We start from the raw sequence: 22,927 nt of genomic DNA on the forward strand, positions 1-22,927 counted from the left end.
CCTGAGAACAAATTCTGGCTCAACTTCTCTGACCCTGGACAAGTCACATAACTTCTCTCAGCCTCTCATTGGTAAAATGGGGATAATAATGGCACCTACCTTGCAGGATTATTGTGAAGAAAAAATTTGATCATGCACGTAAAGTGCTTTGCAAACCTTAAAGTTATAAAAAAGTACAAGCTAGCAATCATATTAATACACTGTAACTTATTTACAGTGGAATTTATTTTTTATTTTTAGAGTTATTTATTTATAATTAAATAAAAACTGTTAACTCGCATCCTAAGGGAATGAGGTGTTCTTGTTAACTGAATTTTCTGGCTAACTCAGTTAATTAAATGACCCATTTTATTTTAAACCTTGTTGAAATTTTTCTTAAAATATATGAGTATACTTTCTTAAGTCTAGTGGCTTACATAATATTATGCCTATTTGTTATCATTCTAAATAATAGTAGTCATTATAGAGTACTATAGAAAATATAGAATATTGTTTATTCTTATCCTGATTGGCTGGAAAATCCTGCAAGTTGGGCAGCTAATTGCTTTGTTCTCTTAAAATTGTGTGCAGAAAAATTCTATTTGACCATGAGATCCAGATGAATTTTTAAATTTATTTATTTATTATAATCCAAAAATATACATCAGACTTGTTCGCCTAAGTACAAGTGATTTTGTGTGGTCTTAACATACTACTTTGAGGAAAGCAAACTGGAAAATACTACTCATTTCAACACTTTGAAAGATGGTATAAAGAATATTATATTTTATGACTGGTATTTTTTTTCCACAGCAAGAAGAGGAACTCCTTAATGTTCGAAGAGGATTAATGTCACTCTTAACGTCTGATGAGAGAAAATTTTAATGCATAAAATCTAGTATTTGACAACATTTTAAAACACCTGCCTTCCCTGTACATGTTAAAAATCAACCCTACAATTATAAATGTACCAACATGTACAGATCCATACAGGTGATGTACACCATCCATCCCTTTTCATACACCACAGAATTTCTCATAGATATTTCTGCCTAATGAATTAATAAGAGTTATACAACAGCATTATAACTATTCTAAACTACTTTTTTCTATTTCTTTCATTTTATTTGATATGTTCCCACTATTATTTGTAGGAGAAAGAATATTGGGCAAGTAAAAATTATTTTACTCCCTCTATATGACTGTACTGAGAATTTAAATTATATTAAAACCTAATTTAAATAAGTTGTAATTTACTGTATATAAAAACTTTAAATATTGTAAGTAGAGTCAGAATTTAAAGAAAATATTAATTAAATATATATTTAATAATAGCATAACAGGAAATGCTCCCAAAAAATTGATTCATGCTTTAAATGAAGAAAAATACTTTCTGAATGAAAATCAGGAAGTACTATTTACCTAAATTGAAACAGTAATTATCTTAGTCACCTAGAGTTCCTTGCATAAGGAAAGAATATCTAGAAAAACATTTCCTTTTTCAACAGTTTTTCAAAGATGTATTTTCTTAGGAGACATAGCATGGATCTGTCTCTCCAATTTGTAAAAACACTTAAGTATACACTGTTTGCTTTAATTTTGTAACAAAATATATTAAAACTTGAATTTGAATTTTTATGCATCTTTTAAGGCCTCCTGGAAAGAAAAATGAATGGCTTTTACTAGAGGGCCATTACCTAAGAATATTTCTGTCTCCCATTTGGGAATTATTGACTATTCCTCAAAGCTTTGCCCTCCAAACTTTATACAGTAAAAAGTGTGTTTTAAAGTAGAATCAAATTGGGTTCAGAATGTGCCTGAAATGATTAAGGAAATTCCCCTATTCCCCTTTCTCAGATGCTAGCCTTAAGCCATGAGACCAAGGGCTGCTCCTCTGGAAATACTAGTACCCTCTGGGGGATGGGGGTGGGGAGTCTAATTTCTTAGTATAGCTGAAATATGTGTTGAGTAGGAGGCCTTATATTGATCCTTAATCTCCCTCTCTACACCTTCTTTTCACTGCTCTAAGTTCTAAACTCAATATGTGCCAGCTCTTCATAAACTTTAAAAGCTTAATTTTTGATCATATTAACATAATAACTATAGCATTTTAAGGTCTGTAAAGTACTTTGCAAATATCTCATTTGATCTTCATAACATCCTTTGTAAGGTAGATGGTATTATCCCTATTTTGTAGATGAGAAATCTGAGTCAAGATTTGAACTTCAGTCTTACTGACTCCACTCTGGCACTTTAAACATTATGCCATGCTGGCTGTCTTTAAAGTCAACTATCATGTCCCTCCAATTTTTTTCCAGACTTAACCACAAAGTTCCTTTGAATTATCTTTTTTTGTTATGATTTCAAGTCTTTTGACCATATTAGTCAAACTCTTTGGACTTTCTCCAATTTGTTAAATGTACTTTAAAAATACAATAAATACTTTGTACTAAATATAATATTTCAGATGCAATTTACATATAACATAAGATTGAGTTATTTTACTTTTTGTTTTTTGGTTGTGTTTGGGGAATGGAAAAAGGGAAGAGAAAGAGAAGAGGAAAGTAGAGATGTAAACATGAATGTTGGTATTTTTCATATCAATTGAACAAAGGAAGCTTTAACACAGTTAAGTTATACACCCCTCTCTTTAAATATGTTAAACTCAGTAGGGAAATAACAGGATATTAGGTAAGGAGGCACATTAGAGGAAGTTTAGGTTTGGTATAATATGAATAAAATCAAATGTCAGAGATAGGTCATGAGGTGTGAGTTAAAAGGAAAGAAAGTGCAATAAAGTTAAGCCCAATAAGATGCAGTATTCTTGTATATACCTCTGAAGGTTTTTGTGATGATTAAAAGGTAATATGTAATATATATTCTTTCTTATTTGAACTAATTCAAATGAGAATAAGGTCCAACTATTACCTGTCCTGACCCAACATTTTCTCCTCTACCATAAAAGCTCTTCTTTTTAATGCCTTTTTTATGTGAAAAAAATTTCCCAACTCTTCCTCTTCCACTCTTTCTCCCAGTGAATCTCTTTCCCTTTCTTGTACATTTTTTTAGATCATCCTAATGTAACTGACTTACTCCTGTGCTCTCTCTTTAGACTACTAACTGCCCAAATAATGATAAAAGTTTTTAGAAGTTACATGTATCATCTTTCTATATAGGAATATAAATGGTTTAACCTTATTGAGTATCTTATATTTACCTTTTTTAGGCTTTTCTTGTGTCTTGTATTTGAGAGTGAAATTTTCTATTCATCTCTATCTTTTTTCATCAGGAATGCTTGAAAATCCTTTATTTCATTTAAATAATCATTTCTCCCTGAAAGGTTATAATAATAGAAAAAGTTTTTCTGCATTGTCTATTCTTGATTGTAATTCTTAGATCCCTTTGCCTTCAGAAATATCATATCTCAAGTCATTCATTCATTTAACATGGTATTTGCTAAATCTGGTGTGGTCTTGACTATGGCTCCATGACATTTGAATGGTTTCTTTCTGGACACTTGACTTTTGAGCTCTAGAATTTAACTATAATATTCCTGGGAGTTTTCATTTTGGTATGGCATGAGGTGATCAGTGGATTATTTAAGTGTCTATTTTAACCTCTGTTTCTATGATATATTAGTTTCCCTTATAATTTCTCAAAATGTGATGTCTAAACTCTTTCTCAATTGTGCCTTTCAGATAATCCAATACTTCCTTGATTATCTCTCCTTGATCCATTTTCTAAGTCAATTTTTCCCAATGAGATATTTCACATTTTTCTTGCATTTTTTCATTCTTTTGACTTTGCTTTGTTTCTTGATGTCTCATGTAAACACTGTCTTCCAATTCTTATTTTTAAAAAATAATTTTCTTCAGTGAAATTCTGTACCTCCTTATCTATTTGATCATTTTTGCTCTTTAAGGAGCAAATTATTTTCTTATTTTCAGCAAAAAAAAAGTTTTTATGTCTTTTTTATTTGACCAACTTTGTTTTTCAAGGTTTTTTCTTAAGTATTTTTGTGCCATTTTTCCTGAGTTGTTACCTATCTTTTCATAATTTTCTTATATCATTCTCATTTCTTTCCACAGTTTTTCCTCTTTCACTCTTAGTTGATTTGAAAATCATTTTTTTTATTTCTTCCAGGAATTTTTGTTGGGCTTTTGTTAAATTCTTGGTGGTTTTGATACTATGGTTTTTGACATTCTTGTTTCTGAGATTGTGTTTTGATCTTTTCTATCACCTTAGTAGCTTTTTATGGTTGATTTTTTCTTCTTTGCTCATTTTTCCAAGCTATTTCTTGACTTTGAACATTATGTTAAAATTGGTCCATGTTTGGGTTGACACTGTACAAAGCTTTAGGCTTTTTCACTCTCATATTTTCAGAGCTTGTTCTGGAACTTGTCTGGAAGTTTTTAGTGCTTCCAAAATAATGAGATCTGGCTCTTGACCTAGTTCTCTTCAATTCACTTTGCTTCAGTTCATATAAGCCTTTCCAAGTTTTCCTGAAATCATCCTATTCATCATTTATTAAACCAAAATAGTATCCCATTACAACCATACGCCTCAGTTTGTTCAGCTATCCCCACCCCATTGATGAACATCCTTTCATTTTCCAATTTTTTTTGCTATATATTTTTGTACATGTAGGTTCCTTTCCTTTATGATCTCTTTGGGGTACAGAACTAGTAATTACATAGCCAGTTGAAAGGATATACATATTTTTATGGCCTTTGAGTATGGTTCCAAATTGGCCTAGAGAATGTTTATATCAGTTCACACCTCTACCTACAATGTATTACTATTCCAATTTTCCTACATCCCCTATAGCATTTATTATTTTCCTTTTTTGCCATATTAGATGATCTGATAAGTGTGAGGTATTTCAGAATTGTTTTAATTTGCTTTTCTCTAATCAAATATGATTTGGATCATTTTTTCATATAACTATAGTTTTTTATTTCTTCCTCTGAGAACTGCTAGCTCATATCCTTTGACCATTTATCAACTAGGGAATGATTTGTATTCTTATAAGTTTACCTCAGCTCTTTTCATATTTGAGAAATGGGGCTTTTATCAGAGATTTTTGGTATAAATTTTTCCCTAGTTATTTGTTTCTACCTAATCTTGGTTGCATTGGTTTTGTTTGTATACAATCTTTTTAATTTAATGTAATCAAAATTATCCATTTTATTTCTCATAATATTCTCCTTGTCTTGTTTTGTCATAAGTCTTTCCTTATCCATAAGCCTGACTAGTAAACTATTCAGTGTTCTCCTAATTTGTTTATGGTATTATCCTTTGTTTCAAGATTATGTCTTTGTTTTGATTTTATCTTGGAATATGGTTTGAGATCTTGGTCCATGCCTAGTTTCTGCTATATTGTTTTCTAGTTTTCTTAGCAGTTTTTGTCAAATAGTAAGTTCTTCTCCCAAAATCTTAGCTCTTTGGGTATATTGAATACTAGCTTACTATGGCCAGTGCCAGATGATTTTGATATTACTGCTTTATAATCTAGTGTGAGATCTGATATGACTAGACCACCTTCCTTCATAATTTTTCATTAAATCCTTTGATATTCTTCACCCTTTATTCTTCCAGATGAATTTTGTTATTTTTTCAAATTCTATGAAATAATTTTGGGGAAGTTTGGTTGCTATGGCATTGAATTGGTAAGTTAATTTAGGCAGAATTGCTATTTTTATTATTTTAGCTTAGCATAACCATTGGCAATTAATGTTTTTCCAGTTGTTTAGGTCTGACTTTATTTGTGCTTAAAGTATTTCATAATTGTGTTCATATAGTTGCTGGATTTATTTTGGTAGATACACATCCACGCATTTTGTGTTGTCTTTAATGATTTTGAACAGAATTTCTCTTTTGGCTTGTTTTTATTTGTAAATAGAAATGCTTCAGAAAGTCAGATCCTTGTCTTATTATTTCAGTGGTTTTCTTACTTTTACTTTATTAATGTCTACTTTGATATTTAGGATTCCCAATTTCATGTTTAATAGGGAACACTAATTTGTTTTTTTACTTTTTTTAAAGTTGCACACATAATTTATTGATCTACTCTTTCTCTATTTTATTGATGTAAGCATTTAGGGATATAAATTTCCCCCTAAGTGCTACTTTGGCTTTATCTCATAACTTTTCGTATGCCATCTCCTCATGGTTGTTTTCTTTTTCTTTTTTTTTAAACCCTTATGTTCTATCTTGGAATCAATAGTGTATATTGGTTCCAAGGTAGAAGAGTGGTAAGGGCAAGGCAATGCGGGTTAAATGATTTGCCCAGTGTCACACAGCTGGGAAGTGTCTGAGGCCAGATTTGAACCCAGGACCTCCCATCTCTATGCCTGGCTCTCAATCCACTGAGTTACCCAGCTGCCCCCTGTTATTCTCCTTAATGAAATTATCGTCTTTGTAATTTGTTCTTTGAATCACTCATTTTTTAAAATGAGATTATTTACCTTCCTTTCTGCTATTCTCTGTTAAATGTATTTTTTTTGCATTATGTTTGAAAAGGGATACATTTGATATTTCTGCTTTTTTTACATTGATGTTTTTGTGCCCTTTGATATGGTTAATTTTGTTAAAGATGCCATGTACTTCTGAAAAAAAAAGCATTTTATTTTGTATTCCAACTCAGTTTTCTCCAGAAGATTATCATATCAAGCTTTTATAAAATTTTACTTACATCCCTAACCTCACGTTTATTTTTTGGTTGAATTTATATGGTTCTGAGAGGGGAAAATTAGGTCCTCCACTGGTATAATTTTACTGCTTATTTTCTCATGTAATTTTTCCTTTAAGAATTTGGACGCTATGCCATTTAGTGCATGTATATTTAGTATAGATATTGCTTCATTGTCCCTGGTACCTTTCAAGATATAATTTCCTTCCTTATCACTTTTTTTCCTAAACATTATTTTATTTGGTCATTTCCAAACATTATTCATTGGAAACAAAAATCATTTTCTTTTCCTCCCCCCACCTCCGACCACCTCTCTCATAGCCGGCGCGTGATTCCACTGGATATCACATGTGTTCTTGACGCGAACCCATTTCCATGTTGTTGGTATTTGCTCTAGAGTATTCATTTAGAGTCTGTCCTCAGTCGTATCCCCTCCACCCCTGTAGTCAAGCAGTTGCTTTTCTTTGTTACTTTTACTCTCACCGTTTATCCTCTGCTTGTGGATAGTGTTGTTTAGATCCCTGCAGATTGTTCAGGGATATTGCATTTTCCCTAATGGAGAAGTCCATTACCTTTGATTGTAACACAGTGTATCAGTCTCTGTGTATAATGATTTCCTGGTTCTGCTTCTTTCGCTCTGCATCACTTCCTGGAGGTTGTTCCAGACTCCATAGAATTCCTCCACTTTATTATTCCTTTTAGCACAATAGTATTCCATCACCAACATATACCACAATTTGTTCAGCCATTCCCCAATTGAAGGGCAGCCGCTCATTTTCCAATTTTTGGCCACCACAAAGAGTACAGCTATGAATATTCTTGTACAAGTTTTTTTTTTCCTTATTATCTCTTTGGGGTACAAACCCAGCAGTGCTATGGCTGGATCAAAGGGCAGACACTCTTTTATCATCTTTTGGGCATAGTTCCAAATTGCCCTCCAGAATGGTTGGATCAATTCACAACTCCACCAGCAATGAATTAGTGTCCCTACTTTGCCACATCCCCTCCAACATTCATTACTTTCCATAGCTGTCATGTTAGCCAATCTGCTAAGTGTGAGGTGATACTTCAGAGTTGTTTTGATTTGCACCTCTCTGATTATAAGAGATTTAGAACACTTTTCATGTGCTTATTAATAGTTTAGATTTCTTTGGCTGAGAACTGCCTGTTCATGTCCCTTGCCCATTTATCAATTGGAGAATGGCTTGATTTTTTGCACAATTGATTTAGCTTTTTGTAAATTTGAGTAATTAAACCTTTGTCAGAGGTTTTTATGAAGATTGTTTCCCAATTTGTTGTTTCCCTTCTGATTTTAGTTACATTGGTTTTGTTTGTACAAAAGCTTTTTAATTTGATGTATTTTGTGACTCTTTCTAAATCTTGCTTGGTTTTAAAATCTTTTCCTTCCCAAAGGTCTGACATGTATACTATTCTGTGTTCGCCTAATTTTCTTATAGTTTCCTTCTTTATGTTCAAGTCAATCACCCATTTTGAATTTATCTTGGTATAGGGTGTGAGGTGTTGATCTAAACCTAATCTTTCCCACACTGTCCTCCAATTTTCCTAGCAATTTTTTTGAAATAGTGTATTTTTATCCCAAAAGCTGGGATCTTTGGGTTTGTCGTATACTGTCCTACTGAGGTCACTTACCCCGAGTCTATTCCACTGATCCTCCTTTCTGTCTCTTAGCCAGTACCAAATTGTTTTGATGACCTCTGCTTTATAATATACTCTGAGATCTGGGACTGCAAGGCCCCCTTCCTTTGTATTTATTTTTCATTATTTCCCTGGATATCCTTGATCCTTTGTTCTTCCAAATGAACTTTGTTATGTTTTTTTTCTAAACCAGTAAAAAAAAAATTTGGAAGTTCAATGGGTATGGCACTAAATAGATGAGTTTGAGTAGGATGGTCATTTTTATTATATTGGCTCGTCCTACCCATGAGCAGTTAATGTTCTTCCAATTGTTCAAGTCTAGTTTTAGTTGTGTGGAGAGTGTTTTGTAGTTGTGTTCATATAGTTCCTGTGTTTATTTCGGTAGATAGATTCCTAAGTATTTTATTTTGTCTAAGGTGATTTTGAATGGGATTTCTTTTTCTAGTTCTTGCTGCTGAACTGTGTTGGAGATATATAGAAATGCTGATGACTTATGTGGGTTTATTTTGTATCCTGCAACTTTGCTAAAGTTGTTGATTATTTCAATTAGCTTTTTGGTTGAATCTCTAGGATTCTTTTAAGTAGACCATCATGTCATCTGCAAAGAGTGATAACTTGGTCTCCTCCTTGCCTATTTTAATGCCTTCAATTTCTTTTTCTTCTCTAATTGCTACTGCTAGTGTTTCTAGTACAATGTCAAATAATAGAGGTGATAATGGGCATCCTTGTTTCACTCCTGATCTTATTGGGAATGCATCTAGTTTATCCCCATTGCAGATGATATTAGTTGATGGTTTTAGATATATACTTTTTCTTAGTTTTAGGAAAGACACTTCTATTTCAAAGTTTTCCAGTGTTTTTAATAGGAATGGGTGTTGTATTTTATCAAAGGGTTTTTCTGTGTCTATTGAAATAATCATGTGATTTTTGTTGGTTTGCTTGTTGATGTGGTCAATTATGTGGAAGGTTTTCCTAATATTGAACCAGCCCTGCATCCCTGCTATAAATCCTACTATAAATCCTCAGTGCAGCCTCTCAGTGCGGCTGCCCCTTTGCTCAGCGCAGGATTTTCCCATGAAACAGCCCTGAGAGGTCATTTCCTTGCAGTCTTTAGATCCCAAGGACCCTGATGTGACCCCCCAGACAGAGATGCTCCTCACTCACTCACTGTCCCAATGAGCACTCTGATACATTACTCTGGTTTGGTGGGGGAATGGGGGAGAGGAGGGGTGGCTCAGTTCACATTTTTGTGCAGGCTTTTCCTCCTCCTTGTAGTGTGGAAATGTTCAAGCCCCATGTCCCCTCGTTTCTGTGGGGTACTGGAGAGTCCCTCTGTTCTTCCAAAGGTGATTTTTATGCTCTTTTGAGGTAGTCTATTTCATTCGGTGCTGGGGAGAGGAAGCGATTTTTGTCTAGATTGCACCCATGTTAACCGGGAAGTCCTTAACACTTTTAATTAGATCAATTTTTAATTTTGCTTTGTCTGAGATCATGATTTCTACTCTTTTTTTAACTTTAAGCTGAAGCAAAATAAATTCTGCCCCAGCCCCCTTACCTTTTCTATGTGTGTCTTTATACTTTCAATGTGTTTATTTTAGACAACATATTGTGAGGTTCTAGTTTTTAATTCACTCTGATATCCTTTTCTGTTTTATGGATGAGTTCATTCAATTTACATTCACAGTTAAAATTTCTATGTGGGGGCAGCTGGGTAGCTCAGTGGATTGAGAGCCAGATCTAGAGATGGGAGGTCCTGGGTTCAAATCTGGCCTTAAATACTTCCCAGCTGTGTGACCCTGGGCAAGTCACTTGACCCCCATTGCCTAGCCCTTACCATTCTTCTGCCTTGGAGCCAATACACAGTATTGACTCCAAGACAGAAGGTAAGGGTTTAAAAAAAATTCTATGTGTTTTCTCTCCTTGTTTTTCCTGTTTATCATTTTTCTCACTCCTTTTGTCCTTTCACAATTCACAGATATTGTGCTTCTGACCCCTATGCCCCCCAATTTACCCTCCCTCTTGTCCATCTTCTTTCTTTTCTTACTCTTCCCTCCCTCTAAGTTCCCTGACAGGTCAGATGGATTTCTATAGGCAACTGAGAGTAGATTTTTTCCCCACTTTTAACTAATTTCAATGAGAGTAAGGTTTATGAGAATAAGGATTCATTGCCCACCAACTCCCACATTTTCTTCCATTATATTTATCTTACATGCCCCAATCATTTACCCCTCTATCTCTCATTTTTTCTTTTCCCATTGTGTTCCTCTTTCTCACCATTTATTTATTTAGGATACTATCTTATCCTATTCAATGTTTTCCTTTCTCTCTACGTATTCTCTTTATATCTGCCCTAATAGAGACAAAATTCTTAATATATTAAGTACCTTAAGTGTCTTTGGTTCTTTAAGTACTCCAAGTATCTCTAGTATAGATGTATTAAGTTATTTAATTATCACTTTCCCATCCATGAATATAATCAGTTTAACCTTATTGAATCCCTTAAATCTTTACTTTTTTGTTTACTTTTTTATGCTTCTCTTGAACATTGAATTTCACCCTGAAATTTTCTGATCTCTTTTGTCAGGAGTGCCTGAAAGTGTCTATTTCATTAAGTATTAATTTTTTTTCCTGGAAGATTTTGCTCAGTTTCAACAGGGTAGGAGTTTTTTGGGAGTCTTAGATCCTTTGCCTTCTTGATCTTCTGATCCTTTAATATAGAAGCCATTATTTCCTATATAATCCTGGCTGTTGCTCCATGGTATTTAAATTGTTTCTTCTGACTACTTGCAGTACTTTTCCTTGGCCTGAGAGTTCTGGAATTGGCTATAATAGTTTTGATATGTTTCATATGGGGTCTCTTTCAGGTGGTAATTGATGGATTCTGTCAATTTCTATTTTCACATCCCATTCAAGGATATCAAGACAGTTTTCCCTGACAATTTCCTGTAATATGGAGTCCAGGCTTTTACCCCCCCCTCCCCATTATGCCTTTCAGGTGTACTGATGCACCTTAAATTATTTCTTCTAGATCTATTTTCCAGGTCAGTTTTTTTTTTACCAGTGAGATATTTCAGATTTTCTTTTATTTTTTCATTCATTTGATTTTTGTTTTATTGTTTCCTCATTTCTTATGAAGTTATTAATTTTCATTGGGCTGATTCTAATTTTTAGGGAGTTATTTTCTTAAGCATGTTTTTCCTTTTCCATTTGGCCAATTCTACTTTCCAAGGAGTTGTTTTCATTATTGTGTCTTTGAATCTTCTTTTCCTCTGAACCATTCTAGCCTTTAAGGAATTGCTTTCTTCAGTTTTTTGCCTCCATTTCCATTTGGCTAATTCTAATTTTAGGGAAGTGTTCTTTGAATTTTTTTCCCTAAGCTGTTTAATCTCTCTGTCATATCTCTTCTTTGATTTTTAAATTTCTTTTCAAATCCTTTGAGTAGTTCTTTTGGGACCTGACACCTTTTAGGCATGCCTTTGAGGCTTCCCATGTTTCTGTTTTGTTACTGATGTCCCCTCTCAAGTTTACATTTTGATCTTCCATGTTGCTAAAGTAACTCTCTAAGGTCAAGTTTTTTCTTTGTCTTTTGCTCATCTTACCATTTTTTCTTTATTTTTTATTATCTTGTCCATATGTTGAAAATTCTGCTTTGTTCCCTGATATGTATAATTTGCTCTTGTGTTTGTGGTGGGCCCATCTGCCTTTGAGTTACACAGTGTGCACTTTTGGGGCAAGGTGGCCCAGTTGGCTTGCTGTGAGGATGCTTGCAGTTGTTTTGTCTAGCTGAATTCTACTCTCCCTGTTTCCAGTTCCCCTGGTGTCTCTGAAGATGCACTGGTCCCTAATCAGACTATAGTATATAACCCATGCTGTACTATGAATTCTGGTCCTCTCTGTATCCCTTCCTAGGATGTGCTTGGTGGGCTTGTCACCCTGGTACCCTTCCCTGCTATGCCAGGTAGGATGGTCCTAAATGCACCTCCCTGTCCCAGACTTCTTTAGTTAGGTTGACACCTTTTTCTACCACACATGATAGACTGGTGCCTCCTCTTGCCAGTTCCCTAATGTGTCATGGGCTTGGCCTACTCTTCCTTTTCACCCCTGTGAACTAGTTTCCTCTGCTTTTCTTTGTTTTGAGTCATTTTTCCCACACACATAAGGTGTGTATGTGTGTGTCTATCCACATGCACTTGTACACATGTGCACATATATATAAGTTTGATATGGTCTTAGGTGGACTGGAAGCATTCCTTCCTCTGCCATCTTAATTTTTAGAAGTAGAAAGCTATCTCCCCTTTAAAAAATAGATTTTAATGTTTCTCTTTGCCTGCACTTCCTTATGACCCTCCAACTTCCCTTAGAATTATTCCTTTGAAGATTTATTTAAGAAGAAGGAAAAAATCAGATGTTATGTTCAATGCCCCACATCTATGAGTCTCACTTTTGCAAAGATGTGGGCTGTCATATCTCTTCTTTGGGGCTCTACTAATCAATTTTCAGAATTTTTTCTCTTTGTCTCCTGCCTCCTATTCTGCAAAGAAGTCAGTGATTAAATATTTATTGATTTGTGCCAGACAGTGTGCCAAGTGCTAGACAAACAAAGGCAAAAGACAGTTACTTACAGATTCCTGCCTTCAAAGTTTTCCTAATTTAATGGATAGACCAATGAGCAAATATATATATATATATATATGTATATATATATATATATATTATACAGGCAAGCTGTATAAAATACAAGTAAGAAATAATGGAAAGAAGGCACTAGAGTTGAGAATGGGAAAGACTTCCTAGAGAAAGTGAGATTTTATTCAGGACTTGAAGGAAACCAGGGAAGCCAGAAGGTGAGGATGAGGAGGGAGAGTATCAGGAAGGGGGAACAATCAGTGAAAATATCTAGAATCAAGAGCTTGAGTGAAACTTACACTTACAGCAAAAGCAGTAGGAGGTCAGTGTTAATGAGGGTTGAGAAGACTAGAAAGGTCAAGGGCTAGATTGTGAAGGTCTTTGAAAACCAAATGGATGATTTTGTATTTGATCCTGGCGGTTACAGAGAGCCACTAATGTTCATTCCATATGAGGGTGACATGGTTGGATTTGTACTTTAGGAACACTTCTATAGCTGAATGGAGGGTGAACTGAAGTGGAAAGGGACTTGAGGCAAGCAGACCCATCAGGCAATTGCAAGACTCCAGATGAGAGATAATTGCCAGTCAAAGTAGTGGCAGTCTCAACAGAGAGAAAGGGAGACATCCAATAGATATAATTAAAACTATTAAGTATTAGATGTAGTGCATGTGGGTGTATTTGAGAGATAATGAGAAGTCAGGGATTAAACCCAGGCCAGAAGCCTAGTGGACTGGAAGAAAGATGTTGCCCTCTTCAGTAATAGGAACATTTGGAAGAGAAGAGAATTTAGGGAAGAAGAAAATAAGTTCAATTTTGGACATTAAGATATCTATTAGACATCTAATTTGAGGTCTCTAAAAGGAGGTATGCTAGAGATCAGCAAAGTGATATCCAGGAGTGGATAGATTGGCTTGGGAATCATCAGTATAGATATATTAAATAAAGTAGTGTTGATTAAATCCATAGAAGCTGATGAGTTTACAAATGAAGTAGTATAGAGGGAGATGAGAAGAGGACTCAGGACAGAGACCTATAGGACATCTACAGTTAAGTGTGCATGACCTGGATGAAGAACCTGCAGATGAGACAAGTAGAAAACAGGTAGGAGGAGAAACAGAAGAGAAGATTTCCCACACACTCCTGCCATTAAAACAAGGTGGTAAAAGAGTGTAAAGGAAGAGAGACTGATCAATAATGTCAAAGACTACAGAGAAGCTAAGAAGAATGAGGATTGAGAAAAGGCTAGGAGATTGGGTTTATTAGTGGTACATTTGTTAAAGAAGATGGTGAAATAAAAGGAATAGGATTAACAATAATCCATAATTCAAATGAGGAAATCCCAGGTTACCCCTCTTCTTTTCACTCTATCAGATGCCGATTACTGGTTCTTATACCGTTTTTTCCTCTATCTCCTTTATTATTTTTGCATTTCACTAAAATTGTTTGTTCGGATGTATTCAACTCTCTTTTGCCTGACTCAGGTAAGAATGGTGTTCATAAGACACCTGCTGACATTTTCCCACCTATTACTCCATGTTTGTGTCCTCTTTGTTTTGCCTTTTGATATATATTATTCCAAGATTGTCTTTGATTTTTTGAGTTGTAGCATTTTTTATGTGGTTATATAGATACTTTTTTACTGGAAAGCTATGGATTTTGTCTATGATATTCCTAGGTATTTTCAATTTGGTATTTCATTCATGTAGTGACTAGTGGATCCTTTTTATTTTCATTTTGCCCTCTTGTTCTAATAAATCTGGGCAATGTTCTTTTATTTCTTGAAATATTGCCTCCAGGCTTTTTCTTCCTTATGCTTTTCAGTGTGTCTTCTGATTTGTAAATTCTCCCTCCATGATCTGTTTTCAAGGTCAGTTGTTTTTGACAATAGAAACTTTTATACATTTTGCTAACTTTCAGTCTTGGATTTATTTTACTATTTCTTGTCTTACTGAATCACTGGTTTTGTTTGCTCCATTCTATTTTCCATGATGCCCATCAACCTCATCTCAGTTGCATTTTTTCATTTTCCTCAAGAGTTCTAATTTTATTTTTTAAACTCTCTTGTTCCATTTCTTTCCATTCACTTTGATTATTTAAATCATTCTTTACTTCTTTACTGAGACTTTTGCAATTGTATTAATATGTATCAAGAATACCTTCATAAATGTATTACATGTGTTATAGCTTAGATAATTATAAATCATTTACTTAAGATTTACAAAGTGCTTAGTATATGGCAAGCACTGTTCTAAGCACTCAGAATACAAATATAAATAGAAAGATAGTTCCTTCCCTCATGAAGCTTATATTCAAATAGCAGGGAGAAAATAGGGAAATAACCTGCAAGGCAAGACAGAGACATCAGAGAGGAAATTCAGAATGCAGCTTAGAAAGGAATCTTCTCTTGCCATTTATTCCATTCTAAAATATAGAAGTTTCTCTTCTTCCTGAATTGTTTTTCTTTGCTGTGTTTTAGCATTAACAAGTGCAGTACTTTGTCAAGGACTTTTTAAAAATGCATCTATTTGATATAATCAAATTATTTGGGCCATTTTTGTTTCTAATGTGATAGATTAGATTGTTTAAACAGTTGCTCACATCCACGTAGGACTCATCTTGGATTCCTCACTATCTCTCACCACCATATCTAAACTATTGTTAAGATTCATCAATTTCACCTTTGCAGCATTTCTCAATCTACACCCCCTTTCTCTCTTCTGACTACCACTATTCTGGTATGGATCCTCATCATCTCATACTTGTACTATTGCAGTAGCCTGCTGGTCGGTCTGCCTGACTCAGGTCTCATCCCGCTCCTATCCATCCTCTATTCATCCATTAAGTAATTTTTTTAAGTTCAGGTCCAATCATGTCATTGTATCCCCAATAACCTCCAGTGGTTTACTTTTGCCTCCAGGAGGAAATGCAAAATGTTCTATATGACATTCAAATTCTATAGCACTTGCAATATAGCCCATCTCCCTCCTACCTTTCTAGTCTTCTTCTACCACAGTTTTGCATATATACACTTTATCGTAGTGATACACTGGCATACTACCTCTTCCTTGAAAGAAGTCATTCCTACTCAGCTCCAGGCATTCTCTCTGGTTGTCTTCAATTCCTAGAATGCTCTTCTTCCTTCACTTTGACCACTTACCTCTCCTGCTTTCTAAAGGAAACCATTCCTAAGACTTTTTGATTTCAGTGGCTTCCCTCTCAGTTACTTTTTTTTATGTTTTATGTTTATATTTTTATGTTATCTTTCCCATTAAAAACACCTTGAGGACAAGGATTATCTTTTTCCCTTTTTTAACCCCACTACTTAGACACATAATAGGCACTTAATGTTGATTAATTGGTTGAAAAATATTTTAGGGGTTGGAGATAATGTCCTTAAGGTCTTCTAGAGGACATGCCAATTAAATAACTTTAGAACTGTACTGGTTGATCAACTGATCTCCAGTGTTTACAGAGTCTGATATGGGCAGTATTAAAGGAGGAAAAGTAAAACTAAAAGAGAAAGAGAAAAAGACAAAAGTAACAGCTACCTGAAGGATTGACAGTATAGGAAAAGATGGAACAGAAATTCAAGACTTAATCCCCCCTCATCCCCTTTGGAAAGACCAACTCCTATGTCTAAATGACCAGGTGGATCCATGCAGTGTGTAATGCCAATTTTTTTTTCATTTCTCAGTGATTCTGAATGTAAAGCAGTAAACATGAAAGAGTACAACATGAGAAATATCAGGTTCACAAAGATGATTGTTCTTATGCAGGTTCAACAATTCTCATTACAGATCAGAGATAACTACAACATACCCCTACCATTGACAGTTCCCTGACTTCAATCAGAACATCCCCTTTCTTAGAAACTCATGGCTCAGGACAGGATTAAAAACAAACTGTTTGACAAACTATTTGTCTTTGAAGTTTGAGTAGAGAGTTTCATTTTCCTTTATTGCTAGTGAGTAAGCTTCATCACAACAATGCCACCTCAAGGTCTTCTAAGTTTTCCCTTTGGAGGAGTTGTATAATGATCAAAAAATGTTATACTAGCAGCCATATGGGTGTTGACAGCCTATTAGTTCTATATTACAGTAAGCAGTGCACTGGCCTTTTTTCTCTACACATGCTAGTGCCCATTCTCCTGCAGCTGAGTTGCCAGTTTCTTGGAAACTCATTACTTGTTGCTAATGACCACAACAGTGTGATGTGCCCCCTGGTTTTCCCTTGTGTGGTTCATTCCTCTATTCACAGCATACTCTGCCAAAGACAACTGCTACCCTTTTGTGCCAGAAGAGGGCAATTGCCATAATTGAAGTCGTAGGTGTTACCCTAAGCTGGCATAGAGAGAAGCTACAGGACAATGCACTGTCTTGCTGCCAACTTGAGGGCCTGACAAATCTAACCATAGTAAACTGGACATTGTTCCCTTATCTTTAGGATGAGTGTTGTCCCCTTATGCCAAGATCTGACTTGTTTCTCCTATATAGAAAATTATATATTTAGTAAGAATGCTCAGATGTATTACTATTAGCAGGGAACCTTACCTTCCTCTGATAGGTCTGGGGGCTATAGGCCAGAATACAGCCCTTGGCTATTCCAACATCATTGATGAGATCAGGAGCTGCCACACAAGATGGCTCAATCAACTACCAGGATTCTGATTAGTTACCTGTGCGTATATATAGCTTTAGGACTAAGGGCTGAATGTTGTTTCTAAAATGCCTTTTGAAATCTTAAAGTTATTTTCTCTATTCACAATAACTATAACTCTTAAAGCTTAGTGAAATATTTTTTCAGCAGGCTTTTCCATAGCAATTGATGATCATAAGCAAGACAATGACATTAAGTTCCAGCAAAGACAGAGGGCACCTCATTCTTCTGTATTTTTCCTTTTCTAATGAAGAGAACATCACTTTTAATCTCTCCAGAATCGTGAAGGTCAATCCACACTCACCTTCTCTATACTTCCCATCCCTTGCTTTAATGGGATCATTCTGTTCTAATTCTATATGACTACAGTATTTTTTCTGGGTTGGGTATAACAGGTCAGTCCTCTTGGCAGTTTATGTTCAATATTGAAATGGAGCAAGAGACTCATAAATCATTCAGTAGTTAACAGAAAATTGACACAGCCATAGCAGGAGAAGGATATGCAACAAGGATGTGCATTGAGGACATCTTAAGTGAATTCAATTGAATGAAGCCCTTTGAAGGGGCTTACTATTAAGTAAGGAAGTAAGAGAGTCTACTGAAAAAAAGATTCCACCAAGCTTTAAGAGAGTCATATTTATTGTGAATGTGGAAATAACTTCATTTTTAATGGTATTTTGGAAACAATAATACAGCTTAACACAGAGCCTTTACTTTAGCCATATAGGTACACACACACACACATATGGCACCTTTTATATTCAATCACCATTTTCCAAAGATTAGAGACAACATGTGTGTGTGTGTGTGTGTGTGTGTGTGTGCGTGCACGTGTGCCTTACTCTGGTAGAGAGGAAAGCATTGTCATCTGAGATCTATGTTCCAGAGATAGAAGATGAAATGAGTGAGATAGGTTTAAGATGAAAGCTTGTTAGTTGTAGCACAGGCATTCCAGAGAGCATAGTGGAAGGGGCAGGCATATCTGGAGTAAGACACAGGGTGTTAGAATCAGGTATAGTATGGGAGCTTTATCGGGATACCAAGTGTACCTTGCTTACCTACCTTTTCTAGGGAGGAAGGTGAATAGTGACCTTATCTACTACTACCTGATCTAGTGCTTGGCACATAGTAGGAGCCAATTAAATACTTGTTTGGTTAATTAATGTTTGCAAAATTAAATTATATTAATCTATAATTTTATCGAGAATCAAAGTGAAGCTCATTGGTTTATAGTTTGTAGACTCTATCCTGTACCCATTTTTGAAAATCAGAATATTCAACTGTCTCCAGATCAATGGAGAGAACTAGGTTGTACAATGGATAGAATGCTGGGCCTTGACTCAGTAAGACCTGATTTCAAATCCAGTCTCAGACACTTTACTGGCTACCCTGGGCAAGTCACATCACCCTGTTCACCTCAATTTCCTGATCTATAAAATAAGCTGGAAAAGGAAATGGCAAATCACTTCAGTATCTTTGCCAAGAAAACTGAACAACAACAAAGATCCATGATGGCACCTTTTATATTTATCATAATTTTCAAAGATTCAAGATAACATAGAAATCACACATAGCTGTGTCTTTTAAAGTACTTTGTAAGGTAATTCTAAAAAATCTATAACTTGAACTCATTGAGAACCACTGTGGATGCTGTATTTTTCTATATCTTCACTAATCTTAGATTTCATCCATGCTCTTTATTTCATTCTAGTCTTCTTTATTTGAAGAATATTCTTCTTGATTGACAAAACATGATGTTAAGACTTCTCTTCCTTGTTCAATATCATAATCTGTTCTACCCAGAGCACTGATTCTACCCTTTCTAGGACTTCTGCCTCCCCTGACTCCCTCCCCAGACACAGTCCTTTGTATTGTCATGTTTTGTCATCTCAGCTCATCTGGGCTTTATTGCTACTAATGCTATTTTTATAGGATGATATTAATATTTTTTTATTTTTAATTTAATATTTTTAAGAGGCCTCCTTTCTGGTCATCTCTATGCTATATTGCTTACACTCTGGCTATAAGTCTTATCAAGCCTCCCCACTTCCACAACCTTGGATCCATCGTTGGGTAGCAGATGTTTTGCCTTAGCTTGCAAGAATACTACTTCCTAGCCTTCCAAGGTCAGTGGTTCTTGGGCTGTACCTGGAGTAAGGAAGACCAAGTTTGAACCTCTGTTTGCATTAATCCACCAGAGATGGAAATTACAAAATCACTAGTGTGTCACAGTCCGCAGTTGAACAACAACAACAAGACACTGTTCTGGACATATGCTAAGTACTAGGGATGCATGTACCAAAGTGCAACTGTCATTACTCCAAGGAGCTTACATTCTAATGAAGGAAGGGGAAGAAAAAACACATATAAGAGAATAGTGGCCAGGGAGGGGTATTTTGGTCTCAGAAGTCACAAGAATGACAAATAGACTGATAGGGCAGTTTACTGACATGCCCCTTCCAGAAGCAATGATAGTATTGATCTTATTATAGTTCTCAGGGCAAGAGTTGGAAAGGGATGTAGTGAGAAAGCAAATGGACTCCATGGCAGGGTGGGAAATGGCCAAAGTGAAGAATGATTGTGTCCAATTGTGGGCAGGATGGTGATGATGAGGGAATACAGCAGTAGCAGTGGTCAGTAATGGAGTCAGAAAATGGCTAGGATCAAGAAATATGATTGGAGTTACTGTTGGTCTGGTTCCTCTTTTCATTCCTATCAGAATGGTGTGGATTTGTGTCTTTAGAAGTTCATATTTAAGTACTTTCCATGTCTCTTTAAAATGCTTCAGTAATAACATTTTAGGTTACAGAAAAATATCAACCTATCCTTTCAACTCTGAAATCCATTCTTGCTAAGCATGATGATATATATCTAGAATCCTTCGATTCTGGAGGAGACAGAGGCTTCTGGATCTCTTGAGTTCAGAAGTTCTTTGCTGAAGTAGGGCTGAAACTGATGGGGGCTGTAGAAGGGTGGACGGGCCCAGGTCCAAAAAAACAGAGCTGATTAAAGCTTCTAAGCCTATCAGCAGTAGGGTCAGGTAGGTGAATGGGCATTTCACTTCCAGTCTGAGGGAGAGAATCTCTAAAACAAAATGAAAACAAAACATTCTTCCAAAATCCAATGTACACATCACTATGGACCTAATTTTGCCTTTCTTAGTTTTAAAAAACTCTGAAGATGGCATGGTCATTTGCTCTTAAAGATTTCATTGTCTCTAGCAGCATCTTCCTTATTGGTCAGAATCAGCAATCAAGTAGCAGATCTCATCTTTTTGAGGAACAGAATCATTAAGACAAATCAGGAACATATCCTACACTTAGTTTAGCAAAAAGAATGTTTCTACAGATGTTTATATGGTTGAAGACTCCACTATTCCTGACAAATTATGCCTTCATAAAGCCTTATGACCTTTTCTGCATACGTTATCACCTTTACTTTTCTTCTGAAGCACCTTCTTTTAAGTGGAAGGAACTATTCAATCAAATGTCCAAGGGATCTGTCCTTGGCCTTGTCTTACTCTGAATTTAACAAAATTTAGAATGATAGCTAATATACTGGATCACGAAGCTAGGCTCCAAAAATATCTAGCATGATGGATTATATCTAATCAAATGAAATTAGTAAGAGATAAATGTGAATCCTATACCAGTGTAGCTCATAATTTCCCAGAACCACAGAATTTTAGTTTAAATAAATCTCAGCAGCCAGGTAGTTCAATTCTTATGTAAAAAGAATCCCCATTGTAATACCAAAGGAATAGTCGTCCAAGAGTTGATGGAAAATTGTTAGAGTAGGAAGCCATCACCTTTTGAGAAATTCCATTTCATTTTTGGATAGCTCCAATTTAATTCTTACTTTATTCTCCCCTCCCTCCATCCTGATAATCACGTTTAAATTTTCTTCTTTAAGACTTATAACCATTGCTTGTTAGTTGTTTCTGGAGCCAAGCAGAGCAAGCCTAATCCCTCTTCCATATGACAGCCCTCTAAATTCTTAAACACAGCTATTCAACATGGACTACCCTTGAGTCTTCTCTTCTCCAAGCTAAAACATAATCAGTTACTTCAACTGATCCCAGAAAATGTCCTTTAGGCTCTCCACTATCATGAACCTTGAAGCTTATCAGTGCCCTGCATTAAGTGTAATGCCCAGAACAGAACATGGTATTCTAGATAATGTACTTTGCTGGGGAAAACACTGAGAGACTATAACCCCTTATTCCCAGAATCTATACCTCTTAATGTACCTTAAAAGCACATATTTTTTAACTATATTACGACTTATATAGAGCTTATAGTCCACTAACATCCACAGATCTTTTTTTAGATTCCCCCATTCTTGTACTTGTGAATTGGATTTTTTTTACCTACATACAACTTTACATTTATTCCCATGAAATTTCATCTTATTGGATTCAGATCAAGGATATAGACTGTCAACATTGAGCTATTTAGAATTATATAAAAGGGTTTCGATAATCTAATTAAATTCAACAAACATTTATTAAGTTCCAACTTAATGCCCTCAAGGAACATACATTCTGCTGTGAGATATTATATGTAAACAACAAGAGAGAAAAATATGAGTTAATGTGAAGGAGAGAGATTTAACAATGGACATGAGGATGGGTTTCTGGTAGGTCGTAGCAACACCTGAGCTGAACTTTGAAGAAAGTTAAGAAAAAGCTGAAGGGGAAAATGTGTTCCAGGCATAGGGGAAGGCCAATGCAAATGCTCAGAGCTGGGACATGAATACTAAGTCCAGTGAATAGCAAGGGGACCAGCTTAGCCAGAGTACATGAAGGAAAGTCAAATACAATATATCTGGAAGAGTGGGCTGGTGGTAGATTGTGAGATTTTTTAACATTATGGGATCTTAAAAATAGTGATGAGTACCACTGTATTCATGCTTCATTTAATAACATTTAATCTTATTAAAAATTTAAAATTGTTAGTCTTCAAAAGCAGAAAATCTCTGACAATAATTTTTTGAATCTAGACAAAAATACTTTCAGCATTTTCTACTATATACACTATATTTTATATAAGACCCTCTACAATATGTCCAAAGTAGTATGCATATTGAACAGAATGCTGCTGTCAAAGCATGAGGACCTGAGTTCAAGGTTTTCCTCTAACACTTCGTGATTGTGTGACTCTGGGCAAGTTTCTTAAATTCTAATGAGCTAGTCACCTCTATAAGTTGCAGAAAAGATTCCAAATTGCATTGATAAAGGGAGTCCTCACCAGTAAGTTCCCTATGCCTATGAAAGCATGAATCTAGTTATCCCTCAATTACGCTCCATCTCCTGGC

The 22,927-nt window shown here is 35.3% G+C and overlaps 1 protein-coding gene across 11 annotated transcripts in view; it reads left to right on the forward strand.

Moving 5' to 3' along the window:
• SYCP2 (synaptonemal complex protein 2) overlaps positions 1-22,927 on the forward strand; it is a 123,050-nt gene that overhangs the window by 92,791 nt on the left and 7,332 nt on the right. For 8 of the 11 annotated variants that reach the window (XM_007475626.3, XM_007475625.3, XM_007475624.3 and 5 more), the window contains one exon: positions 793-3,173. In XM_007475626.3, the coding sequence (XP_007475688.2) occupies positions 793-864 (72 nt within the window). In that variant the 3' untranslated portion in view covers positions 865-3,173. Of the gene's footprint in view, positions 1-792; positions 3,175-22,927 lie in introns of those variants that run through there. The other 3 variants (XR_008915427.1, XR_458499.3, XM_007475629.3) reach the window with 2 other exon arrangements.

The sequence above is a fragment of the Monodelphis domestica genome, chromosome 1 (assembly GCF_027887165.1).
Source record: "Monodelphis domestica isolate mMonDom1 chromosome 1, mMonDom1.pri, whole genome shotgun sequence".
NCBI lineage: Eukaryota > Metazoa > Chordata > Mammalia > Didelphimorphia > Didelphidae > Monodelphis > Monodelphis domestica.